Below are 25,354 nucleotides of genomic sequence, written 5' to 3'. Positions count from 1 at the left end.
GTGTGCGTGTGTTTGTGTGTGAGAGAAGGGGGTAAGGTATTTAGCACTGACACTGGGCGCTGAATGTGCACACCATATGTGGATGTGCAGACAGACGGGAGAAGACAGAGAGAGTTGTGATCGTTTACTTTAACTCTCTGCCTGACTGACTCCGTCAGATCTATTTATCCCGGGGTATCCAAAGAGCCTGCTCATTAAGCTTGCTGTGTGTCTGAAACATTGAATTATCAAATATCTGTCATATGAGCTGGGTTAAATTAATTTCCGTTTCTAAATCCATCCATCTGTGTGCCAGCTTCCAATTTCTTTTTTCTTTTTTTCGATGGGCAAGGATCTCATGAATATAGATGAATGTGGGATTTTGACTACATTGCATGTGATATTTTGACCAACGGGCATGTGACCATAACTGAATGCTGTGAATTCTGTGTTATATCAGTGAAGGTAACCCAGGACCAATATTTTCAAGTGACTTGTTTTTGTGCAAAATGTGCAGTAGGATTAGATTCTTGGGTGTAAATAGTGTGAATTAAAGGTATTTTCAGATTTCGATGCAGCGATTAATATTTTTCAGGGTTCATTCTGTCAATCTAAGATGAAAAGGTTTGCTTTAAAAAAAGAAGAAAAAGATTTAGAACATCAGATTAATGAAGGTTTAAGTGCTCAAGCAATCACACGTGATAGAGTGAACATCATTTAACTATGTTTCTTCACGGAAATAGATCATTATCTATTTGAATGCAAGAACCTAGTGTTTAAACACGAAAGAGGATTGATTTACAGCTCATCAATTATGAAATACTACTTATTTACCACATTTATCAACCATATTTGTTGGATAACTGTCGAGCATTTAACTGAAACCAACTATAATGGGCCTTATTCACCGAGCGGTCAACTTGGATCAATCTTGGTTCTGAACGCTAGCTGGTTGATGGAACTAAATGTAACATTCAGCTCATATATGGTAAGGAATATGGACGCAGAGTCTATGACATCACCAAATGGTTTACATACCACTGTTATGAGCCTTAGATTTAATAATATGACTTTGGCGACACCTTTGGCCGTAAGCGGTACTTGTTCCCAGAGATACAACCACTGATACTAAGTTACCGATCATAATTCTGCAAATGCAAGGGCTTTTATCAGAGGGCCACAGGCTCACTCACTATTGTGTTACCTCATTTGACTATAGATATTGACTTAACTTGTAGATATTTACATGAAAATATAGATATCACCATTTTAAGACTCTTTAATGAAATAAAACTGTCAAACTACTAAATATTTTATGTGGAAAAGAACTAGCCACTGAGATTCTAACCCAATAAAGAAAAGATAAGTATTCTCTATACATTAGGAAAATTAAATCACAAGTTTCCGTATGACTTGGAACGGGTACCTTTTTTTTGGTATACAACCACCACGAGCCACCTATTGGCCGTTAGATGAACTACACATCAGTCGCCTTCGCATGGTCATGGCTGCCGCTTGACTCAATTACATGCCCTTGCTAGCGTTTAGAACCAAGATGGCCACCAGCTGAATAAGACTGCCGTGTTCCAATACCCGTACTTCCATGAGTACTATCCGTACTCACTGAGTACGTTAATTTTTCAGATGTGAGTGCTGTTCCAAATCGAGTACTCCGTGGTGCACTAACCGGAAATTACGATCACGACTGCCGCTGCGGCTCCTCCCCCGCAATAAACATCCCGCTTTGAACGGTGAACTCTTTACGCCTAGCAGCTATAAAAAGCTATAAAAACTACAAAATGACTCTATATATGCAGGCTATGTGGAAAATGTGCCGACTTTGGCTCAGCCTGGCTCCGCCTCTTCCGCTACGTAGCTAAGATGGCTGCCGTTGAGTACGGAAAGTGTCCTTCGATCCACACTTCACGATTAGCCCGTTTTGAGTACGACATCCGGGTCCTTGAAGTATACTTCTTTTCGCCGGATCTGAATTGGAACGTACTACGTACTCAAAATGTGGCTAGTAAGTACGGATAGTACGGGTATTGGAACACGGCACAATGGCTACAGTAAAATAAACAACCTTCTTCTCTCTCGCTAACTAACTGCTAACTCCTACGCCAGAGCTCCACAGTGCCCTCTGTCAGCGGGGCGGGGGACTTACACAGGTTGAAGTAAGGGGTTTGCGGCGACACAGGGAATGCAGGGGTTTGGGGGAAGACCTCACCACCAGCAAGGGGGGAGGGGCTCACGGGCCCCCCCGCCTCCAGCTCCTCGAAGGCCTCCCGGTAGCTGTGGATGTGCCTCTGCAGCAGGGGGAGGAATATTACAGGGTAGGGGGGCCACGGAGATACAAACACAAACACAAGAGACACACAAACACACAAAATGAACAGACAATTTTTGCATCAATACAATATCAAAGAGGAAGGGCCACGGATGGACGCAGACAAACAGAAAGACAGAAAGACAGACAGACAGCAAGGGGAAAATGGTTAGTTAATATTTTTGATCAAAAGTTTATTACAAGGTTTATCATGGTCAATGAAATTATTGTGACACAACTGAGGTCTAAAATTTATCATAGATTGAAAAGAAACTAGGTATATTGCATTAAAATATGACCATATAATAAATAATAATAACACAAATACTTAATATCACAAACAATAGCAGCTACATCCCAAGTATTTACAGACGGGCCGCTAGAAGATAACGTGAATACGATAGCGATACAAGAATAAATTGCACAATCAGATATCATCCAGATAGCTCATGAGGACAAAAACAGCAGAAATCTAATATAAAGTTACCCTTACCTCCTTGGGTCTCCCGCCGGGGTTCAAAGCGATGGCGTTAACAAACTCTGGCGAGACGCAGCGGATGGGCGAGCGAAGGGGTCCGTCAGGGCAGGTGGCGTCAACGCTGCCGTCCGGAACGTTCTGGAACTGCCCTCCGTCGCTGGGCACCCGGTGGCGCGGCGACGGGGCGGTGGGGTCCTCAAACGAAATCCCCCGAGACTGGACACCTGAGCGGGAACAAACACAGAGTTGCGTAAGACCCCGCAAAACTTATTTCTCGTTCTCATTGCTCTAATTCGTTATAGCCTAGAGCGTCGTAAAGAACCCAACATCAGGCCGTCATTCTGAGGTCCCCTTTTGCAGGGTGCTTGCTTAGATGCCTCCGGAGACGTGTGGGTTTCCACATGGGGGAGTGGGGACTATTTTAACGGTCGCACGGGCGGCTGGAAGCGAGGCATGAGGATGCACTGGGATGCATTGAAAGCCCGGCAAGCTGTGGCTCTCGCACAGCCTTGGACGAGTACAAAATGTAGACTTGACAACGACTGCAGTGTAAAGACACACACACGTACACACACACAAAGGGTTGCGTCAAGCAGGCTCATTGGGGTTAGAAGGATACACTCAGTGAGTTTTATCTGACACAAAGCATGATTTGTTTGCTTGTTTCAGAATCTGGAATTTTGCAGTCCTCGTGTTGTGAAACTGTGGCTAAGACACTCTATTTGGCTTCTTTAAAACAGCAGGTATCAGGAACTTCTGGTACAATTGACTTGGTACAAATCATCAGTTTACTGACTTAAGTGTTTGAGCAGCGTCTTTTCTGAAGGAAACTTTGACTATTTGTGTACGCCTTGGCTGAAAGTTTGTGAAAGGTTGAGACGACGACCTCCCCAACAGAAAGGTTGAGAGCTGAAAGAGGGCAATTGTGAAACACTATCGTAATTCACTTTATATCCTGACTCGACTCAAAGCAACCATTATCGGAAAAGGTTCTCCCTCCCTGTAGTTTATAACAACGTCAGCTGAAACTATGGCTATCCAATTAATTGATTAGCTACTAGCATTTTGATTACAGAGTACTCTGATTGATTGCCGTTTTCCCCCTTGAACAGCAGTACTGTTGGGACTAAGAGAGACACCTCCCTACTTCTAATAAATATAAGAAATATATTAGTTACATCCCCATAACTACTCATGTAAACAAAGGCACAAAGGCTGGCTAACAATGTGTCCCAACAAAGATGCAATGGATGGCCTTGATCCATGAGGTCCTAACAGACACACCCATCAGAGAGCACTGAGTGTTATGGAAACCATGAACAATATTTACCGCCTCTTCTGTCGACCTCTCTCTTAAACCCGAGCGGGCCAAAGCTAAGACATGTGGTGGAGTTAGCGATAGCATTCGCCTGCAGCTGTGAAAATGTAAAGACACAGTTAGAGATGTTTGGGAGTGAGGCCTACTGCCAGAGAGACATACTTTAGGTGGTTATAAAAAAAGGAAAAACTATTTCCCCAACGGTTCCCGAGTAAGACAACCACAAACTGTCATTCTGATAATCTGGGGTTTAGCATTATTTTCATTATGAAAAATGATAATGGTTTTCTAATGGTGGATGAAAATATGCAGCTGATCATTATGGTTCCATAATACTGTAAAACCTATGATAACCACCTGCCAATCACACAGTCGCCAATAAAAAGTCTACTACTCATTTTAATTTGAATGCGTTGATTGTTCTCAACCTCAGTTGTAAGTTAAGTTACTTAGGGAGACTAGAATCTGCTGAATGACATAATGGCAGAATATACTAAGGACCTAGAATCCGAACAAGCATCTTGTTCTAAGACCCTAGCATCCAACACAACCATCTTGTTCAAGGTATAGCATCCAACACAACTAACTTGATCTTAGGCCCTAGCATCCAACACAACCATCTTGTTCTAAGGCCCTAGCATCCAACACAACCATCTTGGTTCTACAGGCCTAGCATCCAACTTAACCATATTGTTCTAAGGACCTATCATCCAACACAACCATCTTGTTCTAAGGCCCTAGCAGCCAACCACCATCTTGTTCTAGCGACCTAGCATCAACACAGCTATCTTGTTCCCAGGGCCTGGCACAGACACAGGGACATGTTCAGGAGATGGACGTGGTGGGTGTGTGCTCGAGTACATCTTGGAACGCATGCAGGAACCCCAACACCACATCTCCAGCCCCCCTCTCCCTCCCATCCCTCCAAAACCCCTCAGTGCAACCGTTGCTGGAAACACGCAAACCAGATGTATCTGAGACGCACAGCTCTACAGCAGAGCGCTGTCAAACACGAGGCCCGTTGCCTTGGCAACGAGTAATGGCTTCCAGCTGGAGCGGCGTGAGATTCCCATGGCTCTTTAGGATCCAGACTTTTTTTTCTTTCACTTTCTTCCTTTTTAATTTAGTCGAATATTTAATCCAATATACAAGACATGTGGAGCAGCATAATGTTGATTCCAAAACAAACTTTAGATCAGATTCTCGCTATTTTTTTTACCTTAGCAAGAAAAACACGTGTTTTTTTCACAATATGGTTATGCACACTGCGTGCAAGAGGTTATGCAAGGGGAGACTGCAGGTTGGTACGAAGGTATGTATGTATAATTGGAAGGTTGATCAGGTGGGAGAATTTTACCCCCATTTCCGATTCAAAACGTGGATTTTATCTCTCATGTTGTTACTTATATTGTAATTCTACACAGTGGATGGCTGAGACCATGAAAAAAAGAAAATGTACATCTATAATATACATATTTGAACATCGATATCATGATATATATTCAGTAATACTATCTGATCTCAGAACTAACCCTAATACTCTCAAGTGTTCTAACTCTACGTCTACAGGGCACTGTTGTCTATGAAACCTTGTAGACATTAATGTCTGGGGGCCCTGGATAACAAACCAGACCAGGGCACTCCTGGGGGCCCCTGAAAAGACAGATTAGGTCAGTGTCCCGCTCCAAACCCTCCCCTCAGACTGCTTAGAACTCGATGATGTGTTCAACCGGGCCCTGTGCGTCCCATTCTGGATTGGGTGTCCTTTCACTGTCTTGTCTGACGGGCGGAGGGAAACAGGGCGTGCTATAAAGGAGCGAAGAAAGGAGCCCAGTGTTTTCCTGGGCCCTGTTATTGTTACCCAAGTTTGGTCTGAAAAAAAAATAAAGGTCTCTTGTGACATGCACTCTGGCAGGCCCGCGGACAGAGAGGTCTTTGTGCTCTGTTTGTCTCATCCCTGGTGAGACTCAACGTTATCCAGCTTATTTCTGTTGAGGTGATTGTGAAACTTAAAAAAAAAAGATTTGTGTGATTTGATTAATGAACATGAAGAATGGAAGAACAACAAGATAAGAAGGGGGCTAAACCGAGGTTCCTGTAAAAGAACACGACATCTGCGTGTTGTATTGTGTGTTGCATGGACCGGATAAGAGACCAGACAAGCGATTGACCAGGGACATTCGAGTGGGCTGAGCATAGCGGTGTGCATGTTTCTTAAAGGGCCCCTTTTTACAACCAGGTGTGAGGTTGGTCAGCCATTACAAGCCATTTTGAAATATGCCCTATAGTGACATCACGTGTAAAAGTGTCCACACAGATGGGAATGCAATTTGTTATGGCTATTCAACATCACACCTTGTGGGAGAAAAGGGCAATTTAAACAGCTATGGCTTTTCTGAAAGCGTTTTCTGAAAATTGTTTGAGCAGTGAGAGTGAATACAGCTGACAGTGGAATACAACAAATAAGGTGAAGATGGTATGAGTGAGTAGGAAAAACAGAGGTGAAGACACCACATGAGAAAATACACATCTGCACAGCAGAAGACTGCAATCAAGACACAGGCATTGGATCACAGATGACACATTAAGAGTTGGATTAGGAAGGACAACACAGAACCCAAATTGGATGCACGCAGCAGAGGACAAACCAACCAGAGGGAGACTGGGAACGTTGGTGGTCAGACTGAAGGGAAATCTTTCGGACACTTTGTGCCCGAGCCGAGTACTCTGGGAAAAGATGGTAAATGGTTGGAAAATAAAAATAAAGGGAGAGTTGGTTTAGGTCAAATCAAGGAGAGAGAAAGTAAAAAGGAAACAGGATTGATGAATGATGAAATTAAGTAGCATGTTTGTAACCATAACAGAGGAGAAGGCGGATGGATGAACGATAATCCTTGAATGTCAACACAAGGAAAATAACATAAAGTACTTATATTTGGACGGGGTCATTTATCATCATCAACACTTAAGGCTCCTGCTGGAACACAGTGAGTAAAACTGGAAATTATGATGTGGCGTAAACGTTCAACCAGTTGTGTTTGTTAAGATAAACCTTGTCTTTCAGTGTCTGGGCTTCAAAAGTGCACTTTGCTGTTGATTCCACGCAAACTCTCTCTGACATTTCTTATCACCCCGGCTCTCTGCTCTGCCTCAGCCATTACACAGCCTCCCTATGTGGATTTTGTCTCATTCCAATTTTTTTCTACTCGGCAGGACAAGCCTAATGTATTTGCTTTGGGGCTGTCAACTTCCTGGTCTGGAAAGACCACTTCCTGTTTGAGCCTGTGTGATAGCCGCTGGTGAGCTGACAGGGGAGATAAGGAGGGACGGGTCACTGTTTGAACAGAACTGTGAACACAGAGTGAGAGGCCGGCTGTCCATACTGATAGATGGCACTGGCATGGTGTTGCTGTTTGCTTTGGATTGGTTTCCAGGCCCGCTTTGAACACACGCCTGGATGCTGCACCAATGGATTATCGCATCTGAGGCTTCGTGGTTAAACTTTCATCTGCATTATGTAACCTTTCAAAGTTTGCCACGACTTTTTTGGGGCAACTTTTGCTAAGAAAGATTTCAAACTTGTCAACACAGACTTTGCTAAGTCTGCACAAAACTGTACCATTGACATCATTATTATCAATCTCATCAGATATCTTACGCATTCATTCTTGCATTCTTACGTTAATTTTGCCTAATAACAAACCATCATCATCATCATCATCATTATTCATCATTATTATATGAAATGCATTGCTATGTTTGTACACAAACTAACCATTGAAATCATTCTCATGAGTGTTTTTGTTTCACTTCACACACTGTGCTAACTTAACATAACAACTCACCAGCCACCCGCTGGGCCACCAGGCCCTCTACATTGAACACCTCATCCGAATCCGCCTCTCTGGGCTGGGATGACGCAGAGGCTGCGCTGGGGCTCCTCTCCATCTCCGGGGCCTCCGTGGCCAGGGCCATGGTGCTGGGAGGGTAGTTGTTGATGGGCTTCAGCTGGAAATGCCCCACTCCACCGCCGGAGGCCTGCGGCTGTAGCCCCGTCCCGTTGGGAAGGGTCGCGTAGCCCTGGAACCCGGGGCCGTGGGACGAGCCCGGCGGGGAGGCGAAGTGGCGGCTCATGTCGGACACGGGGCCGGCGGAGTGGGCGGAGTGGGCGGGATGGTTGGCGTGGATGGCGGCGTCGGCCTGGTAGGAGGGCCGGGCCTGGCTCTGGGAGAAGGAGGGCTGGGTGGTGACCACGCTGGCCTCCCTCAGCGGGGCGCTCTGGGACTTTGGCACCGCAGGGCGGCCCGGGTCCAGGTCCAGCATGAGAAGGTTGAGGGTCTCGATGGACTGCTCGATCTCCTGCTGCGAGGTGCTGCGGCGCTGGGGGAACTGGGACAGGCTGCTCTGGCCGGCCGTGGAGGCCTTTGGCGGGCTGAAGCTGAGGCCCTCCGTCATGGGCTCCTCTGGCACGCCGAACCTCTGCCACACGTTGAGGCCCCGCTGGACCGCGTCCTTGCTGCTGGTGGTCCGGGTGGGGGCTCTGGGCATGGACTTCAGCTCCCCGCCACAGGACTGCGTGCGGTACAGGCCGCCGTTCAGACCCATGGGGTACTCGCCGGAGGTCGGCACCGACTCGCTCTGCGTCATGCCGCCGGCTTTCCCGTAGTGGACGCTGGGGGACTCCAGGGGCCTCTCGGGCACGCTGCGCTCCAGGTAGGGCACGTGGTCCTGCCCGTTGGTCACGATCACCTCCGACTGGTAGTAGAGGTCGGCGGGTGTGGCCCGGCCCTCGGTGGAGGAGAAGGTCCCCAGGCTGTCCACGCTGTTCCCCTCCTGGCTGGTGGGGAGCTCGTCGTCCAGGATGTCCGTCTCGCGGTCCATGGTGTTGTTGCCGCTGCTGTTGGCGGTTGCAGCGGCGGCGGTGGCATTGGTGGTCGGGCTGGATGCTGAGGTGAGGGCGTTGTGGTGGCCGTTGACGTGCACCTGGGCGGGCACCAGGTGCAGCATCCTGCCCGCGGCCTGGGCGGGGGGCGCGGTCAGGTAGCCCTGCCGGCGCAGGGGGCCCTCCAGCCCGCTCAGCAGCTGGTCCAGCTCCTGCTTCTCCTGGAGGCTGAGGGGTTGCTGGGTCGCTGCCGGGACCTGGCGCTGCTCCTCTGCGACGAAGGGCGGGTTCGTCTGGCTCAGAGGGGCAGTGGGCGGGGCCGCTAGTGCGGCTTCATCCGTCCGGTCGGTCTTGATGGAGGCGGTGGAGTTTCCCGAGTCGCTGCTCACCGAGAGGGCGTGGTCGACGGCGGGTAGGGCGTGGTCGACGGCGGTGGGCGGCAGGCCGTTAGCCGTCACCGAACCCTCGGCAGACTCCTTCTTGCGGACCTTGGCGTACAAACTACCGTCCAAAGGACCTTCTGTGTGGATGACTTCTGGAGATGACAGAGAGGAAAAACAGAAGAAGGAAAGGAACTGGTTAGTGTGCGATGGTTTCATGCAGTGCATCGCATAACTTTAGATCTACAAAATGTACACCAAAAGGTTCAAAGTAGTAGATCAAAATACTGATAGAAAAGGATGAATACACATCAACATATTAACTTCAGTCAGAAGAAGTCATCCATGTTTGAGGTTTGGATCGACAAAATGTACCCACTATGTTAGGGAATAAATGAACGGAGAAAGCGAGAAGTGCAGGAGTTATTATGGGTCCTCAATGTGTGGCTATTTCTCAAGAAACTGCAGCGAAAGCCAGAGTTGGCTCAGGCCCTACCTATTCTACCAGCCCTCAGGAAATGAGCCGGGGCTGTGGCATGTGTGGTGGAAAGGAGGATGAGGTCACCCAGTACAGCATCACTCTGCCCAGGAGCCCCACGGGCCCCACGGCCCCACGTCACCTGACCAGTGGGCCCCTCCAACACAATATCTGCTCCTTGCTTGGTGTTGTCGCCGAGACGTTGCCATGCGCTAATGTACTGATGACGCTTTGGTATTATGAAAACACTCATAGGCACATTCATATGCGCACACACACACACACACGTCAAACTATATTATAGAAATGTGGACAACGGTCTTTTCCACACCAACAGAACCTTTCCTCTTTCTCTTCCCAAAAACACAAACATACATATATATAAATATATCCTATATATATAAATTCACACACACACAGACACACAGACACACACACACACACACACACACACACACACACACACACACACACACACACACACACACACACACACACACACACACACACACACACACACACACACATACAGGCCACTCCAATGGCTAAATTGGGGAGGGGAGCTCCCACTAGAGGCTCTAAGCTCTTAGTCATGGCTGGAAAATCCTCATCAGAGGGGGTGGGAGGCTTCCCCTGCCCACGAGAAAGACAAAGACACAAGTCACCGAAAGAACACAGGGAAGCGCACATGTTGTTATTGTGTCTTTTCTCTTGAAAGCTCTTCGTAATGCAGTTTTGCATTTATAATTAGCTATATGAAAGTTCTAATGATTTACACACACATACACACACACACACAAACACACACACACAAACACACACACACACACACACACACACACACACACACACACACACACACACACACACACACACACACACACACACACACACACACACACACACACACACACACACACACACACACACACAAAGGCAAACACACACAAAGACACAAACTCCCAGACCCACGCAAACTCACACACACAAATCGCCTGTGAACCAGCCTTGACGTAAACAAACTGCCAACGGACATAACATCATTGGTCTTCATGCATAAATCACACATATTAAAGTCTCTTGATCTTACAAGCTTCACCATGTACGTATACCAAAGTTAGCATCTACATGCTAAATATAGCCTGTGTAGTATAGATTCTGCATTAGTCTAGGCAGTATTAACAAATCAGTATTAATGGTCTCTCTCTATACTTTCAAGACCAACTACACATAGAGTTCACGTCCCTCTTGTGACACATGGGTCATCCATCGAATACAAGAAGCAGCTTCTTCATGACTAGAAAACACGTGAGGGTTTGAACATTGAGCAACAAAGCTTCTGGCGCTGATCAGATTAGCAGAGTAGATGGAAAGAAAAACAACATGGGCATGAAATGTGGATTATTAGGAGGAGTGAGTACTATGTAGCTATTGAGTAATTACCGTGTTTGTTTACAAACCAGTAACAGAAATATATTGCTGCAAACAGTATTCTTGTTGAGCAATCACGGGGGACATTGAGTGAATCAAATGATTGCACTGTGACTACAGCTCCCATGATACCTCATAACCCATGACTAGGTATCTGACGATTCAGAATCAGATTGCACAGGGTGGAATGGGTGCACACAAAGACCTTCCGTGTGTCAGCGTGCGTGTGTTTGTGCAAGTGCGTGGGGATATCTGAACCTGTACATATCTCCATCAGAACTTTGGAAAATGAAAAGTAAGCTTTGTACTGGTGCATTGTGGGATTTCATGATATGCATGCTTGGTTGACCCTGAGAGGCAGCTCGCCAACACGATAGTGTACTGGGACAGAGCGAGGTGGCTGAGTGTGTGTGTGTGTCTGTGTCTGTGTCTGTGTCTGTGTGTGTGTGTGTGTGTGTGTGTGTGTGTGTGTGTGTGTGTGTGTGTGTGTGTGTGTGTGTGTGTGTGTGTGTGTGTGTGTGTGTGTGTGTGTGTGTGTGTGTGTGTCTCTCTCTCTGTCTAGTTGTCTGTCAGTCTCTGTCAGTCTTTGTCGGTCTCTCTCTCTCTCTAACTCTCTCTCAATCATAATTTGTATTTGTGTCTGCCCTTCCTAAGAGGGTAGACAAGGTTTTCCACCGAAACATTCTGTCCTGTCACTTAACATTTGTGTCTCTATCTATTTAGATGTTTACTGCCGAGTATTTTTACATTTGGTAATCAAGTAGTTTAGCTGAGAACTATGCGCCATGTGCATGCTTTCTACTTTGCACCTGTCAATTATTCTAGTCTATTTTATTATGGAGATTCACTCAGTGCCAATGGATGTAGCTCATAAAGGTAAATCTTAAATAAATATAATTTATACAAATATAACAAATACTCTATGTACATGTGTTCTACCATATAGAGACATAACTCATTTATAAACCTCATCAAACGACTCGAGTATCAAGTCAGAGGTATAGGTGACCACAAACACATGCAGGCGTAAGCACACACACACTTGCACACACACACACACTTGCACACACACACACACACACACACACACACACACACACACACACACACACACACACACACACACACACACACACACACACACACACACACACACACACACACACACACACACAAACACACACACACACACACACGTACCCCATGAAAGAGGACCTCTCCGTGATCACCATCTATTTCAGCGGGTTATTTATCCACCTGCCTGTCTCCCAAAGTGAGAGTAGATACCACCTGTAGTGAAAGACGCAGAGCCACCCAACCCACTGCCCCCCAGACCTTAATTACCCCCCCGGGCGCAGCAACAAGTGCACTGCTCTTAGATTAGCCCAGACCACCACAGAAGCAAACTTAAAAAAAACATTCTTCATCAACAGATAATAGAGCAAGTAATTGATTATCTTAACAGATAGTTGTTAAAATGTTTGTCGGCACTGGCATATTCACTATATTAAATTCAGATTTTACACTTTTAAGTGTGTTTTAATGATTCAAAACCAAAAGTTGTTTGATGTGATGTGTTGCTGTGTAAATATAAAGTTTGTCATGTGTTGCCTGAAAGAGAAGCAGCCTCTTCTTACCTGAGTGGACGATGGTCCGTGGTCTCGTCCCCCAAAAACTAGACCCAGGAACAGCCCTGCTCAGAGAACCCACCCCTGGCGCACAACATGCAAGGGTGTGGTGGGCATTCAACTCCCACCACTCCTCCTCCTTCTGCCCCTATTCCTCCTCCTCCTACTCCTCCTGTTCCCGCTCCTGGATAGCTGTAGTGGTCGGGACTGAGCACTACCGGGACAACGGCCCACTGCCACGCTAATAACAGCTAGCGGCTCTGTGGCTCCCACTACTTCAAATGAGCTAATGCTGCCTATGCGAGGGGGAGGTCTTTCAGTACTGCCTGCCCTTGGTGTGTGCGTGTGTCTCTGTGTGTGTGTGTGTGTGTGTGTGTGTGTGTGTGTGTGTGTGTGTGTGTGTGTGTGTGTGTGTGTGTGTGTGTGTGTGTGTGTGTGTGTGTGTGTGTGTTTGTGTGTGTGTGTGTGTGTGTGTGCGTGTGTGTGTGTGTGTGTGTGTGTGTGAGAGAAGGTGATTGAGGTTTTGTGTGCGTGTGTTAGTTTGTGTATGTGTGTGTGTGTGTGCGTGTGTGTATGTCTGCTATATTAGAAGCAAGGGACACTACCCTCGGAGTATGATAAAGATCATAGCGATCCGTCTCAAACACTCTTTTTCTTTCCATTCTATATTTATACGGTATGAAAGTGACCAATAAATAGCTTTTCCAATGTTTTCCCCTATTTACAACCTGCTTGCACATAGTTTAAATAGCAACACATTTACTATTTTGTCCAGTGCTATAAAGCACAGTTTGATGAAAACAAAACAAAACAGGTTTCAAGAGAATGTCGTTACCCCCCGTTTATGAACTAAGTATCCGCCTTTTTACAGACACATGGCTTATACAGAGACGCCCCCTACTCCAGTGGAACTAGCCATACGAGAACCATTGAAAAAGGATCTTTCTAGTTAGCAAGGATATATATATCCATCGCTTCCACTTAGAATGTAGAGTCAAACCAAGGGCAGCTAAGTTACCCGATTAGAAACTAGTGGGTAAACCCTAATTTCACGTAGTTTACTGATTCAGCAAGTATTTGCTTTAGACATGTAACATGTTTTTCAGAACACATGTCGATATGATGATATGACATTACACAAACAGAAACACACAAACACTGACACACAAATAAACACACACACACAAGATGCAGTGTTGAGGTGGACCTCACCTAATGCTAATTGTTCCTCATTAACATATCACAGAGTAGCTGCTCTATTCAGCGTCCGAGTGGGGAACAAACGACAACAAACCCATGGGTAGTGCAGGGAACGATAGTGTATGTATTAGGTATTGTCAAAGAGCCGACACAGGCACCCTACACACAACATTGTGTGTAGGGTGACGTCTACGATTTACATTTTCAACAGATTCCTCTCACGATCAAACCTTCTTTGTCTATGGTCCATTGACTCTCTCTCCCTCCTCTCTCTCCCTCTTCCACTGTCTTCCTCTCTCCCTCTCTCTCTCCCTCTCCCTCATGCCACTTAATAACTTCCTGCCCTCTCTTCTTGACCACAGTCAGTGTAATTTATTCATTGTTAAATGTCCTCAATAATGAGCCACATGTTGATGATAATGGCGGTCTGAACCAAATGCATCACATTAACTTTTTACAGAGAGTCAATGAGGTCAAGTCCTACGAACGCCAGCGCATGACGGTCATAGTCCTTCTTTGTTTGCTGGTGTGTTGTAGTTCTGTATTTTGACCCTACTACAAGTACCATACTAGTAGTATATAAATAATTTCAATCATCAATCATACAGTACCATATAGTTCCACTGCTCAGTAGCATTCGGGACAGGATAGACTGGTTTAGACTTTTAGTTTTCCCCCGGCCAAAAGGCACTTGGTTCGATCCCTCGTGTCTGTAGACCTCCTAGAGCAAGATGCCCCAACGATGACCTTCTCCTTAAGGACACGGCCCTGATCCCTGTGTGTTTCCATGGATAAAGTCGTGTCTAAATGAATAAACAGTCAACGGTGCTGCCGGATATGCTGTCATTCCCAGAGCTTGTTTGTCATTTCCCCGCAGTACAAATTCCCCTCGGTCGATCGTTGTAAAATCAAATGCGTTATTTCCGTCCTGTGACGTCAGGTGAAGCGGACCGTTAGCGCTCTGAGATTAGCGCTGTGACCGGCCGAGGCTAGCTGTCCTAGCGTCCCTGTGGTGATGATGGCTATCAACAGGATCTCTATTTGTAAAGCAGGAAACCCTAGCCTCCACTTAACACCTCACACTCTCTACACGGGAGAGCGGCCTATTTCTGTCTAGACGGCTTCTGTATGGGTTTCACTGTGTGTTTGTGTATCTCAGTGTGCATATGTGTTTGCGTGTATGCGTGTATGAGTGTGTGAGTGCGTGTAGCTCTGGGAATAGCTTCTGATGTAGCTTCTATAAGGACAGATTGTATCATAGTAATCGGTATGTAGGGAGTGTATGAGTGTGTGTATGCGTGTGTGCTTGTGTGTATCACAATGGGTGTGTGTTTGTTTATGTATGTGTGTACCTGTTGTGTTTGTGTGTGTGTATGTATGTAGGCCTATGTATGTATGTATGTATGTATGTATGTATGTATGTATGTATATATGTATGTGTGTGTGTGTGTGTGTGTGTGTGTGTGTGTGTGTGTGTGTGTGTGTGTGTGTGTGTGTGTGTGTGTGTGTGTGTGTGTGTGTGTGTGTGTGTGTGTGTGTGTGTGTGTGTGTGAGACTACAGCTTTGTCTTTATTTTGAAATTCTCCCCAGGAGGTCCATGCTTGCTCTGTGATCCAAAAAACATAACTCATTCACACACACAAACACACACCCTCACACACACAAACAGAAACACAGTAGTCACATCCCCCATCTTCACTAATTATCAGGAGTGTGAGCTGACCCCAGACCACCCTGTCTGGATATAAATACGTTCCGGTACATTCTAGAAGGAGAGAGAGAGAGAGAGAGAGAGAGAGAGAGAGAGAGAGAGAGAGAGAGAGAGAGAGAGAGAGAGAGAGAGAGAGAGAGAGAGAGAGAGAGAGAGAGAGAGAGACTATTGTGGAGAGAAGATTACAATGCTGAGTATTTTTTTTCTTCATTTGCTGCCGTTTTATTTTCAGCTTTATATCATTTTTAGGCTACCTGTTCCGTGTTTTTTTTTTATTTAAATTCTGAGACGCATATTTAAGGAAAATGTGTTTGGAACGTTTATTTAAGTTGACACAAAGTTATTTAAGTTGTGATCGATGCCAATTAAATTGGTGCATGTCCGTCAAATGCTTTGCAGGCGTAAAACGAAAGGTCAAAACTTGGGTTTTTTGCACGTTCAGTGTATAACCAGAATGTTTCCCATACGTTCCCAGGATGTTCATAAGCAATGGAATACCAGATTCAGGATTTTAAATTTTGACAAGGACGTCCTCCGCATTTAGAAATTGTTCTCTACACCTCCCACATCTACCCTCCAGAGCAGTCTTCTCTCTGATAGCCTGGGCAAGGGGCTCGATAAAAATTTAAAAAGTAGTGGACTTAGTAGGCAACCATGCTTACATCCTCGTTGTAGCATTATTTAATTCGAAAGACTCCCATTAACTTTTATCCTCGCTGTTGGGGTGGGGTACAGCATTCTTATGCATTGTATAAATGAATCACGAAAACCAAATATTTCCAAAACTTGAAATAAGAAATCCCATCCTACCTAATCAAATGCTTTCTCAGCATCAAGGCTGAGAAGGACTGTGCTTGATCTTCCTTTTGAAATTTGATCAATAATGTTTAGGGCTCTTCTAATATTATCGTGTGTTTGCCTATTACTTATAAAAGCTGTCTGGTCCTCGTCTATCAAGGAAGGCATTATTGTGTTTAATCTTTTAGCCAATATAGCTGCATACAGTTTAAAGCCTATGTTTAAAACACTTATTGGTCTATACCCTTTGCAGTCCATTTTGTCTTTTCCCTCCTTTGGTTTGACTGAAATAAACGCCTCGCTCCATAATGGCGGGAGAGCCCCCCCCTTGAGAGTGTAGTTGAAAGAAGCCTTCAGAAAAGGGACCACGAATTTGTCCATGCACTTATACCACTCCGGAGGAAATCCGTCACAGCCTGGTGATTTATTGGTACTAAGATTTGAGATTCCATTATCTATTTCCTCAGCTGAGATTTCACAAATGAACTCATCGTTTTGATTGTTACCTACTGAGGGGAGATCTAAAGAAGAAAGAAATGTTTGAATTGTAAGTCTGTCTGATTTGTCTGGCTGTGTATATAATAATTTGTAATATTTTTCAAATGCACTCTGAATTGCCTCTAATTTACCTTATTTGTTATAGGATCCCTAATTTTGTGAATTGAGTTTTCTGCTTGCCGTTTTCTAATCAGAAATGTCAGATTTTTGATTCTGCTAGAGACATTCATAAAGGATATGGTCAAAGACAAAAGTAAAATATGGTTTTACAACCATGATTATATTCTCTATTACATTAGACTTAAGGAAATGTATACAATTGTGCCAGCAAGGTTAAAAGCATAGATTATTTTTCAAGGCAGATTAACATCATCGTTTCACATACACGTTGACCATTTGTGTGTGTGTTTTGACAAAAATACAAAAAAAAAAATCAACTATAGATGTGTACTAATTGAATACATTTGTGCACACATAGGATTCCACTCCGTCAGCCAAATGGTATATCTGCATGACCTTGCTGCTCTGAGGTTTGAACTCTGACCTTGTTGCCATAGATCCCCTTTACAGTGGAAATAACCTTGTCTGCCACATACTTAAAAGAAAAAGGCTGACTCTTTACAAACTAATGTGTATTTGCGTGTGTGTGTGCGTGTGTGTGTGTGTGTGTGTGTGTGTGTGTGTGTGTGTGTGTGTGTGTGTGTGTGTGTGTGTGTGTGTGTGTGTGTGTGTGTGTGTGTGTGTGTGTGTGTGTGTGTGTGTGTGTGTGTTAGTGTGGGGGGCTCCTTCTTTACTGGTCCAACGATGTGCCATCAATTAAACATAATGAAACATGTCCTCCTAAACCAGCCTCCAGGCTGCCACCACTGCCAACACAGCATTACGAGGACGCAGTACTTAGCACATTTGCATTGGAACCCCCTCACGAATAAACAATGTTAGTAGTAGTAGTAGTATTCCAACAGTGTATGTGCATGTTCTTTAAGTGCACGTATGTGTGTGTGATATCAAGTCATGTCAAGCCAAATTGTATTATCCCACTACGGAAATTTGGTCACAGCCAGGTATTGAAAACACATTAAATCGATATTAAATGCAACATGAAAGACAACATACCAGGACAGAGAAACTGTTTTTGTCCTATCAGTTGGAAATGTGTTTGCTCGCAAGTACAGCCTATTGTTAGCTATGTTCTATCCAATTGGGTGCACATCAGTGGCTATTAAATGATTGATTTGTTAACATAGCATGTTGTTATTGAATAGCTCAAGGGCAGTGGCTAAATGTGGATTGTTACCGATGGGTCTGGCCCCCAGCTTTGTAAAAGATGACAGATATGTGGTCAGGTTAAGTGATGTTTCTAATGTTCTTGGGAGAAGTTCATGGAAATAACATGGTATTTATCAAGATGTGTCTGTATTAAATTTATCTTGGAGGACCATTTTCTATTGAACGCGTATTTACCTTGCACTTTATGTACCCAATGCTTTATTTACCTCAGATAAGTGCTTTTTGGTGGGCCATGGACCCATTACCTGCCCGTCTGTTGATCACGAAGCCACGTGTTTAATCAAAGCTTATACAAAATCCATGTAGCCCGGAACACTTAGCCAAAGGTAAACTCAGGAACTAATTGTCCCTAATGGACTGCTCTCCCGTGGGGTCATTCATTATGCATCAAAGAGCATGGATCGAGCATCGCATTCCAGCCATGAACAGAGAGTAGACGAGATAGAGAAGTTGTGGTGAGAGAAAGAACAGATCATTTAATTCGAAGATTGGGGGGGACGAAGTCTGGGGTTCAAATGAAGCCTGGGGAACTATGAATCCGCTATGAAGGCCAATATCTAAACCACACATCATGTGACTTGCCATATGGACTCTGACAGTAAATTGTACAGTTCCTGCATCATTCAATCATGCATAACGTAATCATCTTTTCCCACATCCTGCACATATTTTTGGATAGGTGACACCAACCCAGACTAGTATGCCTGTACAGATAAACTCAAAACCCAAAGAGACATAACAGGAGACCTGCCACCCATTTATCGACATTGGATGAATTGCTCCTTAAAGAAAATGACATCAGCGCGGTGACTATGTGTACATGGGACCTGCCTGAACAGCATGTATGCATGCAATATAAGTATTAAGTTTCACTTTCAGATGCTGGTGTGCCCGTGCGTACCTGCGTGGGTGTGCATGTGTGTACGGGTGTGTGTGTATGTGTGTGTGAATGTGTGCGTGCTGCTGCTTTTGTTCATGTGTGTGTGTGTGTGTGTGTGTGTGTGTGTTTGTGTGTGTGTATGTGACTGTGTGTGTGTGCGTGTGTGTGCCTGTGTATGTATCTGCCTTGCTGTGTGTGTGTGTGTGTGTGTGTGTGTGTGTGTGTGTGTGTGTGTGTGTGTGTGTGTGTGTGTGTGTGTGTGTGTGTGTGTGTGTGTTTGTGTGTGTGTGTGTGAGAATGTGTGCACACACACACACACACTCATGAAGAAAGGCAGCAGCACGCACGCACGCACGCACACACACACACACACACACACACACACACACATGAACACCCATATACACATGTGTGTGTGTGTGTGTGTGTGTGTGTGTGTATACACACACACACACACACATCAGGAAAAGTCATTTACAAGCAGTTCCGAGGCCTGGAGGTGCTGAGAGTGTCTGATTGAATAACTGTGTGTGTTCGTCTCTGGTGTCCGTACGGAGCCACGGCGCGAGGGCAACCGCACGGTATTCCACAGAAGTCTGACCAACTGGCTTAATGGTTTCTACATGTCTCCTGCGCTCTCCTCCCCTTCCTCCATACCCAGCATAAAACCGAAGAAAGGTCTTTTTCTCAAGCCTCTTCTGGTATTAAAGTGAAATCAGGATGACGCTCTGCGGTTTAGCCGTGACTGACTGAGTTGTGCTGTCAGAGCGGATTTGGTTAACTTCAGATGTTTAAAACTTCCTAAAGAGGAAACTAAAGGAATACATAAAAATCCATAGTCAAGACAACTTTTCACATATGATTCAGAGTCTACTGAATGTGTGTGTGTGTGTGTGTGTGTGTGTGTGTGTGTGTGTGTGTGTGTGTGTGTGTGTGTGTGTGTGTGTGTGTGTGTGTGTGTGTGTGTGTGTGTGTGTGTGTGTGTGTGTGTGTGTGTGTGTGTGTGTGTGTGTGTGAGTGTGTGTGTCTATTTGGGTGTGTGTGGGTGTGTTTGTGTGTGAGCTAGAGAGAAAGAGAGAGGGGGAGATTTGGCCTGGATACTCATCCTCAGCTCTCGTTTTAAGAGTTTTGGAAAAGCAGTAGCATTTTCCAGTGGCCTCTTGTGACCTACTCTGAATGAAGCTTTATTTCACCTCTGGAGAATAAAGGTATTCATCTGTTTAACCATGGGTTTGAGCTGAAGAGATAAAGCTATAGAGATCTATGGGTATACGCATAGACAAATTGGTCACGTGCATTCTATATTCTTTGAATATATACTCTGTAAACAATCCTAAAATTACAACAGTTCTATTGGTACGACACAATAGTTGATGAGATGATGAGACAATGGTGGTAATGTTTGCCACTAATGTTTACCATGTGTTTGTGGTTTGTTTTGGGTGATCGTGCAACATTCTGATGACATCATCGTATTCTTCTGCATTGATTGGTGGAAAACCACGAGGGACCAAAAGCCTGAGTTTGTTTGTTATTTTGGCAAACCGCCGCAGGCTCATTTCTCCTTGTTGTTATTGATAATGTACCGGCAAGCAGTGTTTCTGGAAATAAAAAAGGAAATCAGTCGATAAGGGCTTGATGGTTAGGAAACCAACCAAGGTAGCATGTGATCTCAGCCTGAAGATAAAACTTGAGGAATTTGTATGGATGTGTGTGTGTGTGTGTGTGTGTGTGTGTGTGTGTGTGTGTGTGTGTGTGTGTGTGTGTGTGTGTGTGTGTGTGTGTGTGTGTGTGTGTGTGTGTGTGTGTGTGTGTGTGTATGTGTCAGTGCATTTGTGTGTGTTTTGTGAGATCATGCGCAATATTTTCCTTCTCAAATGAAGTTGAATTTTTTCCAACACATTGTGTGTGAGTGTGTGTGTGTGTGTGTGTGTGCGTGTTTTGCACTGTATGTTTGCACACAACTCACACAGCTCCACAGAACATAGCCCCTTAGCCCTTGTAAAACATGTACTCTTGGAGTCCTACCTCCTGTGTCCCTCAGAAGGGGTCCATTCAGCACGCTAAGTGACCCGGGCTAACAGGCTGGGCCGGACTCATAACACACCCCAGAACAAGGCAGCGGAGCCCCATAAATACAGCCCTGATCACTGCCCCTCCTCATTCCTCCTCTCACACACACCAGGCTCCCACAGCCGCCCAGCCGCTAAGACAGACCGCACAGGCCTGAGTAGAGGCTGAATGCACAGAGAGAGACAGAGAGAGAGAGAGGGGGAGAGAGAGAGAGAGAGAGAGAGAGAGAGAGAGAGAGAGAGAGAGAGAGAGAGAAAGAGAGAAAGATAAAGAGACATAGAGCCATACAAATTAAGACAGTGGGAGATATATAGACAGAGAGGCCCAGCGGAAAGAGATACAGAAGGACCTAGTGAATGGAAGAAATGGATGGAAAGGAGGGAGAGTCAGAAGGATACACAAAAAAATAGCAGAATAATCCCCGAAATACCAAATATAATAAAAGAAGGAGTCATTGAACTGTAGGGGAATTAAGAGAACAAACGACAGAAACAGGTTGCAACATGTGTGTGTGGAGAGCTGTGTGTGCCCATGGTCCAGTCCCCTCTTTATCCCATCCATTCACCATCCACGTGGAATCATGTTTGCTAAAGTTGTTTCCCTGCGTTACGTCATTCTTAAAATAATAAAATAGCCAACATAATTAAATAAATTGCTGGTGCTATAACGATGACCTAAGCAACTGAAGCAATATCCAATATAGAAGATTACCTTTTATATCAAAGACCTGTTTCTGATGCCAGTTGCTGCTGCTGCTGTTGTTGTTGTTGTTGTTGTTGTTGTTGTTGTTGTTGTTGTTAACATTTCTAAGCGTCCTAGCTCTGTACTTGCTGCAACATCCATCACAAACATTGATTACTGCAATTCTACCTTAGTATTCTGTTGATCTCAACTCCACTACTCTAATGCTATACCTCCACAATACTTCAACGTTACCATCTGTATTCGCCTTAAAAGTACAGAGTCTCAAACCCTAACCATCGAGAACATTACCGAACTACCAACTGCTCTTTATTTAGAACTAATTTGTCTCTCGACTGTTGGTTCGAACTCGCTCTCTCTTCCTGTAGCCTCACTGGCAGAGTCCAGTCGAGGACACTCCAGAAAAACACACAGGGTGCTTGTTCTTGCTTTTCGTCTAATCGACCCTCTCTCGCTCGCGCTCTCTCGCTCTCGCGCTCTCTCTCTCTCGCCCGCTCTCTCTCTCTCTCTCTCTCTCTCTCTCTCTCTCTCTCTCTCTCTCTCTCTCTCTCTCTCTCTCTCTCTCTCTCTCTCTCTCTCTCTGGGTCCCATTATGTCTCTCTGTCTCGGGTTGTTGCGCAACGCTTAGGACTGTGTTAAAGTCTGGAGGCAAAGCGGCCGTAATCTTTCCCCCAAAGTCGTGGAGCACACGGTAGGACATGGGGAGGTGTTAGCAACACCCCCCTACCCCCCCCCCCCCCCCCCCCCTCCCCAGACATCTGACCAGACAGGGCTGAGAGGAGCAGACACCGTGTGCTGATACACTTAACTGGACGCCTGAGAAAATGCCACGGTTGTCACTGCCAACCGACCAATTAGAGATGAGAATGTCTTCAGGCCTGCACCAGCCTCACCTATCTATCTTGACCAAGATAACATAAACACCACAACCCTTCTCCCTTTGCTTTGATATAAACTCGCATAGACACACACATGCACACACACATAATCACACACACACGCACACACACATACACAAGCACGCGCACACGCACACATACACACACACGCACACACAGACACACACACACACACACACACATACTGACACACGTACACACATCATCTCTCTCTTACATCCATTGCATCGATAGTCCCTGAACAGAGACACTAAATTACACAGCGAGACATAAATCTGCCCTTGCTCACTCACCGGGACCCCTCTCTGGGCAAAAGAATGCGAATGGAGACAAATAGTTCACGCCAGACATGGTCAACTCGCTCCCCTCCCACCTCTCTCCCACTCTTTCAATCCCTGTCCATCTCTCTCTCTCTCTCTCTCTCTCTCTCTCTCTCTCTCTCTCTCTCTCTCTCTCTCTCTCTCTCTCTCTCTCTCTCTCTCTCTCTCTCTCTCTCTCTCTCTCTCTCTCTCTCTCTCTCTCTCCTCTCTCTCTCTCTCTCCCTCTCTCTCTCTCTCTCTCTCTCTCTCTCTCTCTCTCTCTCTCTCTCTCTCTCTCTCTCTCTCCTCGTTTGACAATTACTTCATTCATGGTGGCCGGGAGCTCTCACACCTTCCTCCTGGAGGATCAAAGGGCGAGCACAGGCCCCCCCGGCTAGGGGGCCGGTGACAACACACACAACACAGGAAAGCACAGCGGCACGACACCTCACCGGTGAGGTAATGATACACGGCTTGGTCCGACTTTAGATGTACGCTCATTTAGAGCCAAACCTGAGGGGGAAATACACAAGCGTGATGTAATGCAGGACATTGAACCCTGGATCCATCCAGTGCTCTGAGTCACGTTTCAAAGTTTTGGATGAAATTAATTGTTTTTTTTGTTATTGTTGTGTGTTGCACTGGGATTGAACCCCCCCCATGTCGGGGTTCATAGTGACACAATACTGAACATGAATCAACTCCAACAGGTTGGAGTTGATTCATGTTCAGCATTGTGTCACTACGTTGTCAGTACGCAAGCTCTGAAGATCTACCACTGAGGCCGGCCTTCTTCAGCCGTCTGCACAGTAACACATCACCGTTTCATGTTGACAGTTAATAAATGGTATCAAGCGCCTGGGGATGAACAGTAACGTATAAATAAACACACGGCAAAAGACACGCGGAGCTCGTGAGACAGCGGACCGTCTGATGTCAATGATTAATTCTGCAGTTTGCCAGAAAGCAGTGATGAGTACAGTCCCTGCATTCACTGTGAACCTCACCCCTCCATAACTACTCACATGTTGTGTGCTGCAATAGGGTCAGAAGATTCAATCGGGACAGCTTCTCGTCCTCTTCGCTTCAATGCCCGAAAGGATGGAGAAAAAAAACGATGCAAACGAAATTTCTTGTAAACTCAAACTTCCTGACAACTGCCCTTACCATCTACAATATATTCTCTTTTTCTTTTTCTGTGCTTTTCCTTCCGTGTTACAGTCAGGGAGGATCAAGCATGAGCGCACACTGAACACTGAACATCCAACTCTTCCAGAAGTGTCTGTCCACACTGAGCAGTAGCTCGCATTCCAAACCCACCCTGACATTTTCTGTCACACCCCCCTCCTCCTCCTCCTCCTCCTCCTCCTCCCCCTCCTAACCTCCCGTGACAGCGTGCATAAAAGATCTTCTCAGCCTAGTAGAGGAGCAGGTCTCTAACTCCTACCATTCATCACTGGGGGGGGGGGGGGGGGACAGAGAGAGGAGACTGGAGACAGGAACACAAGAGCAATGGAGGGTGTTGACAACATAGCAGGGCATCTCAATCTGTTGATATTTTTTAATAAAATCTTAAAATGTAGCGCAGCCAAAATATGCGCTTTGGTAGACTGCTAGTTTAGCATTTTTCTAACTGTCTTCTTTGTGAGATCTGTGCTTTAGTAAAATTGTAAACTGAAAAAAGTTGGACTCCCATTTTGAGTTGTTCTGGGACATGCTGATAGACATACATATAAGACATGATAAGGTATAGAATATACCTCTGTCTTTTTATTTTCCTCTCTCCTCTTCCGTTCTCACCTGTCTTTCTCCCTTTTCTTATCGACTAAAACAAATTTCTTTCCAATCTTCGTTCCTCATATTCCTACCATTTTCTTCTCTCAAGTTCTATCACGAATATCTCTGAAATAAAGCAGATTAAACCAGCTTCTAAAATCAATTGAGGTACAAATTGGTAAACCGCAACAACAACAACAACAGCAACGACAGATGGGTCTGTAACTCTGTGCCCTATACCACGAAGCTCGCTGAACATACCCAGGCTTTCTTGGGAAAACCTGGCTCGACAGAGCCGCAACTCGCAATCAGAGTTAAATGGTACCAC

At 45.4% G+C, this 25,354-nt stretch overlaps 1 protein-coding gene across 11 annotated transcripts in view; it reads right to left on the bottom strand.

Annotated features, from left to right (window-relative positions):
* Positions 1–25,354, bottom strand: part of tns1b (tensin 1b) — a 184,239-nt gene that overhangs the window by 12,239 nt on the left and 146,646 nt on the right. For 9 of the 11 annotated variants that reach the window (XM_056579548.1, XM_056579556.1, XM_056579546.1 and 6 more), the window contains 4 exons: positions 7,947–9,518; positions 6,754–6,828; positions 2,799–3,007; positions 2,144–2,285 (listed from right to left, as the gene is read on the bottom strand). In XM_056579548.1, coding sequence (XP_056435523.1) covers positions 2,144–2,285; positions 2,799–3,007; positions 6,754–6,828; positions 7,947–9,518 — 1,998 coding nt within the window. The remainder of the gene's footprint in view (positions 1–2,143; positions 2,286–2,798; positions 3,008–6,753; positions 6,829–7,946; positions 9,519–25,354) is intronic. The other 2 variants (XM_056579551.1, XM_056579552.1) reach the window with 2 other exon arrangements.

This window comes from Gadus chalcogrammus, chromosome 20, assembly GCF_026213295.1.
Source record: "Gadus chalcogrammus isolate NIFS_2021 chromosome 20, NIFS_Gcha_1.0, whole genome shotgun sequence".
Lineage (NCBI taxonomy): Eukaryota > Metazoa > Chordata > Actinopteri > Gadiformes > Gadidae > Gadus > Gadus chalcogrammus.
The sequence above is the reverse complement of the archived record's forward strand: the minus strand, read 5'-3'. Positions and strand labels throughout refer to the sequence as shown.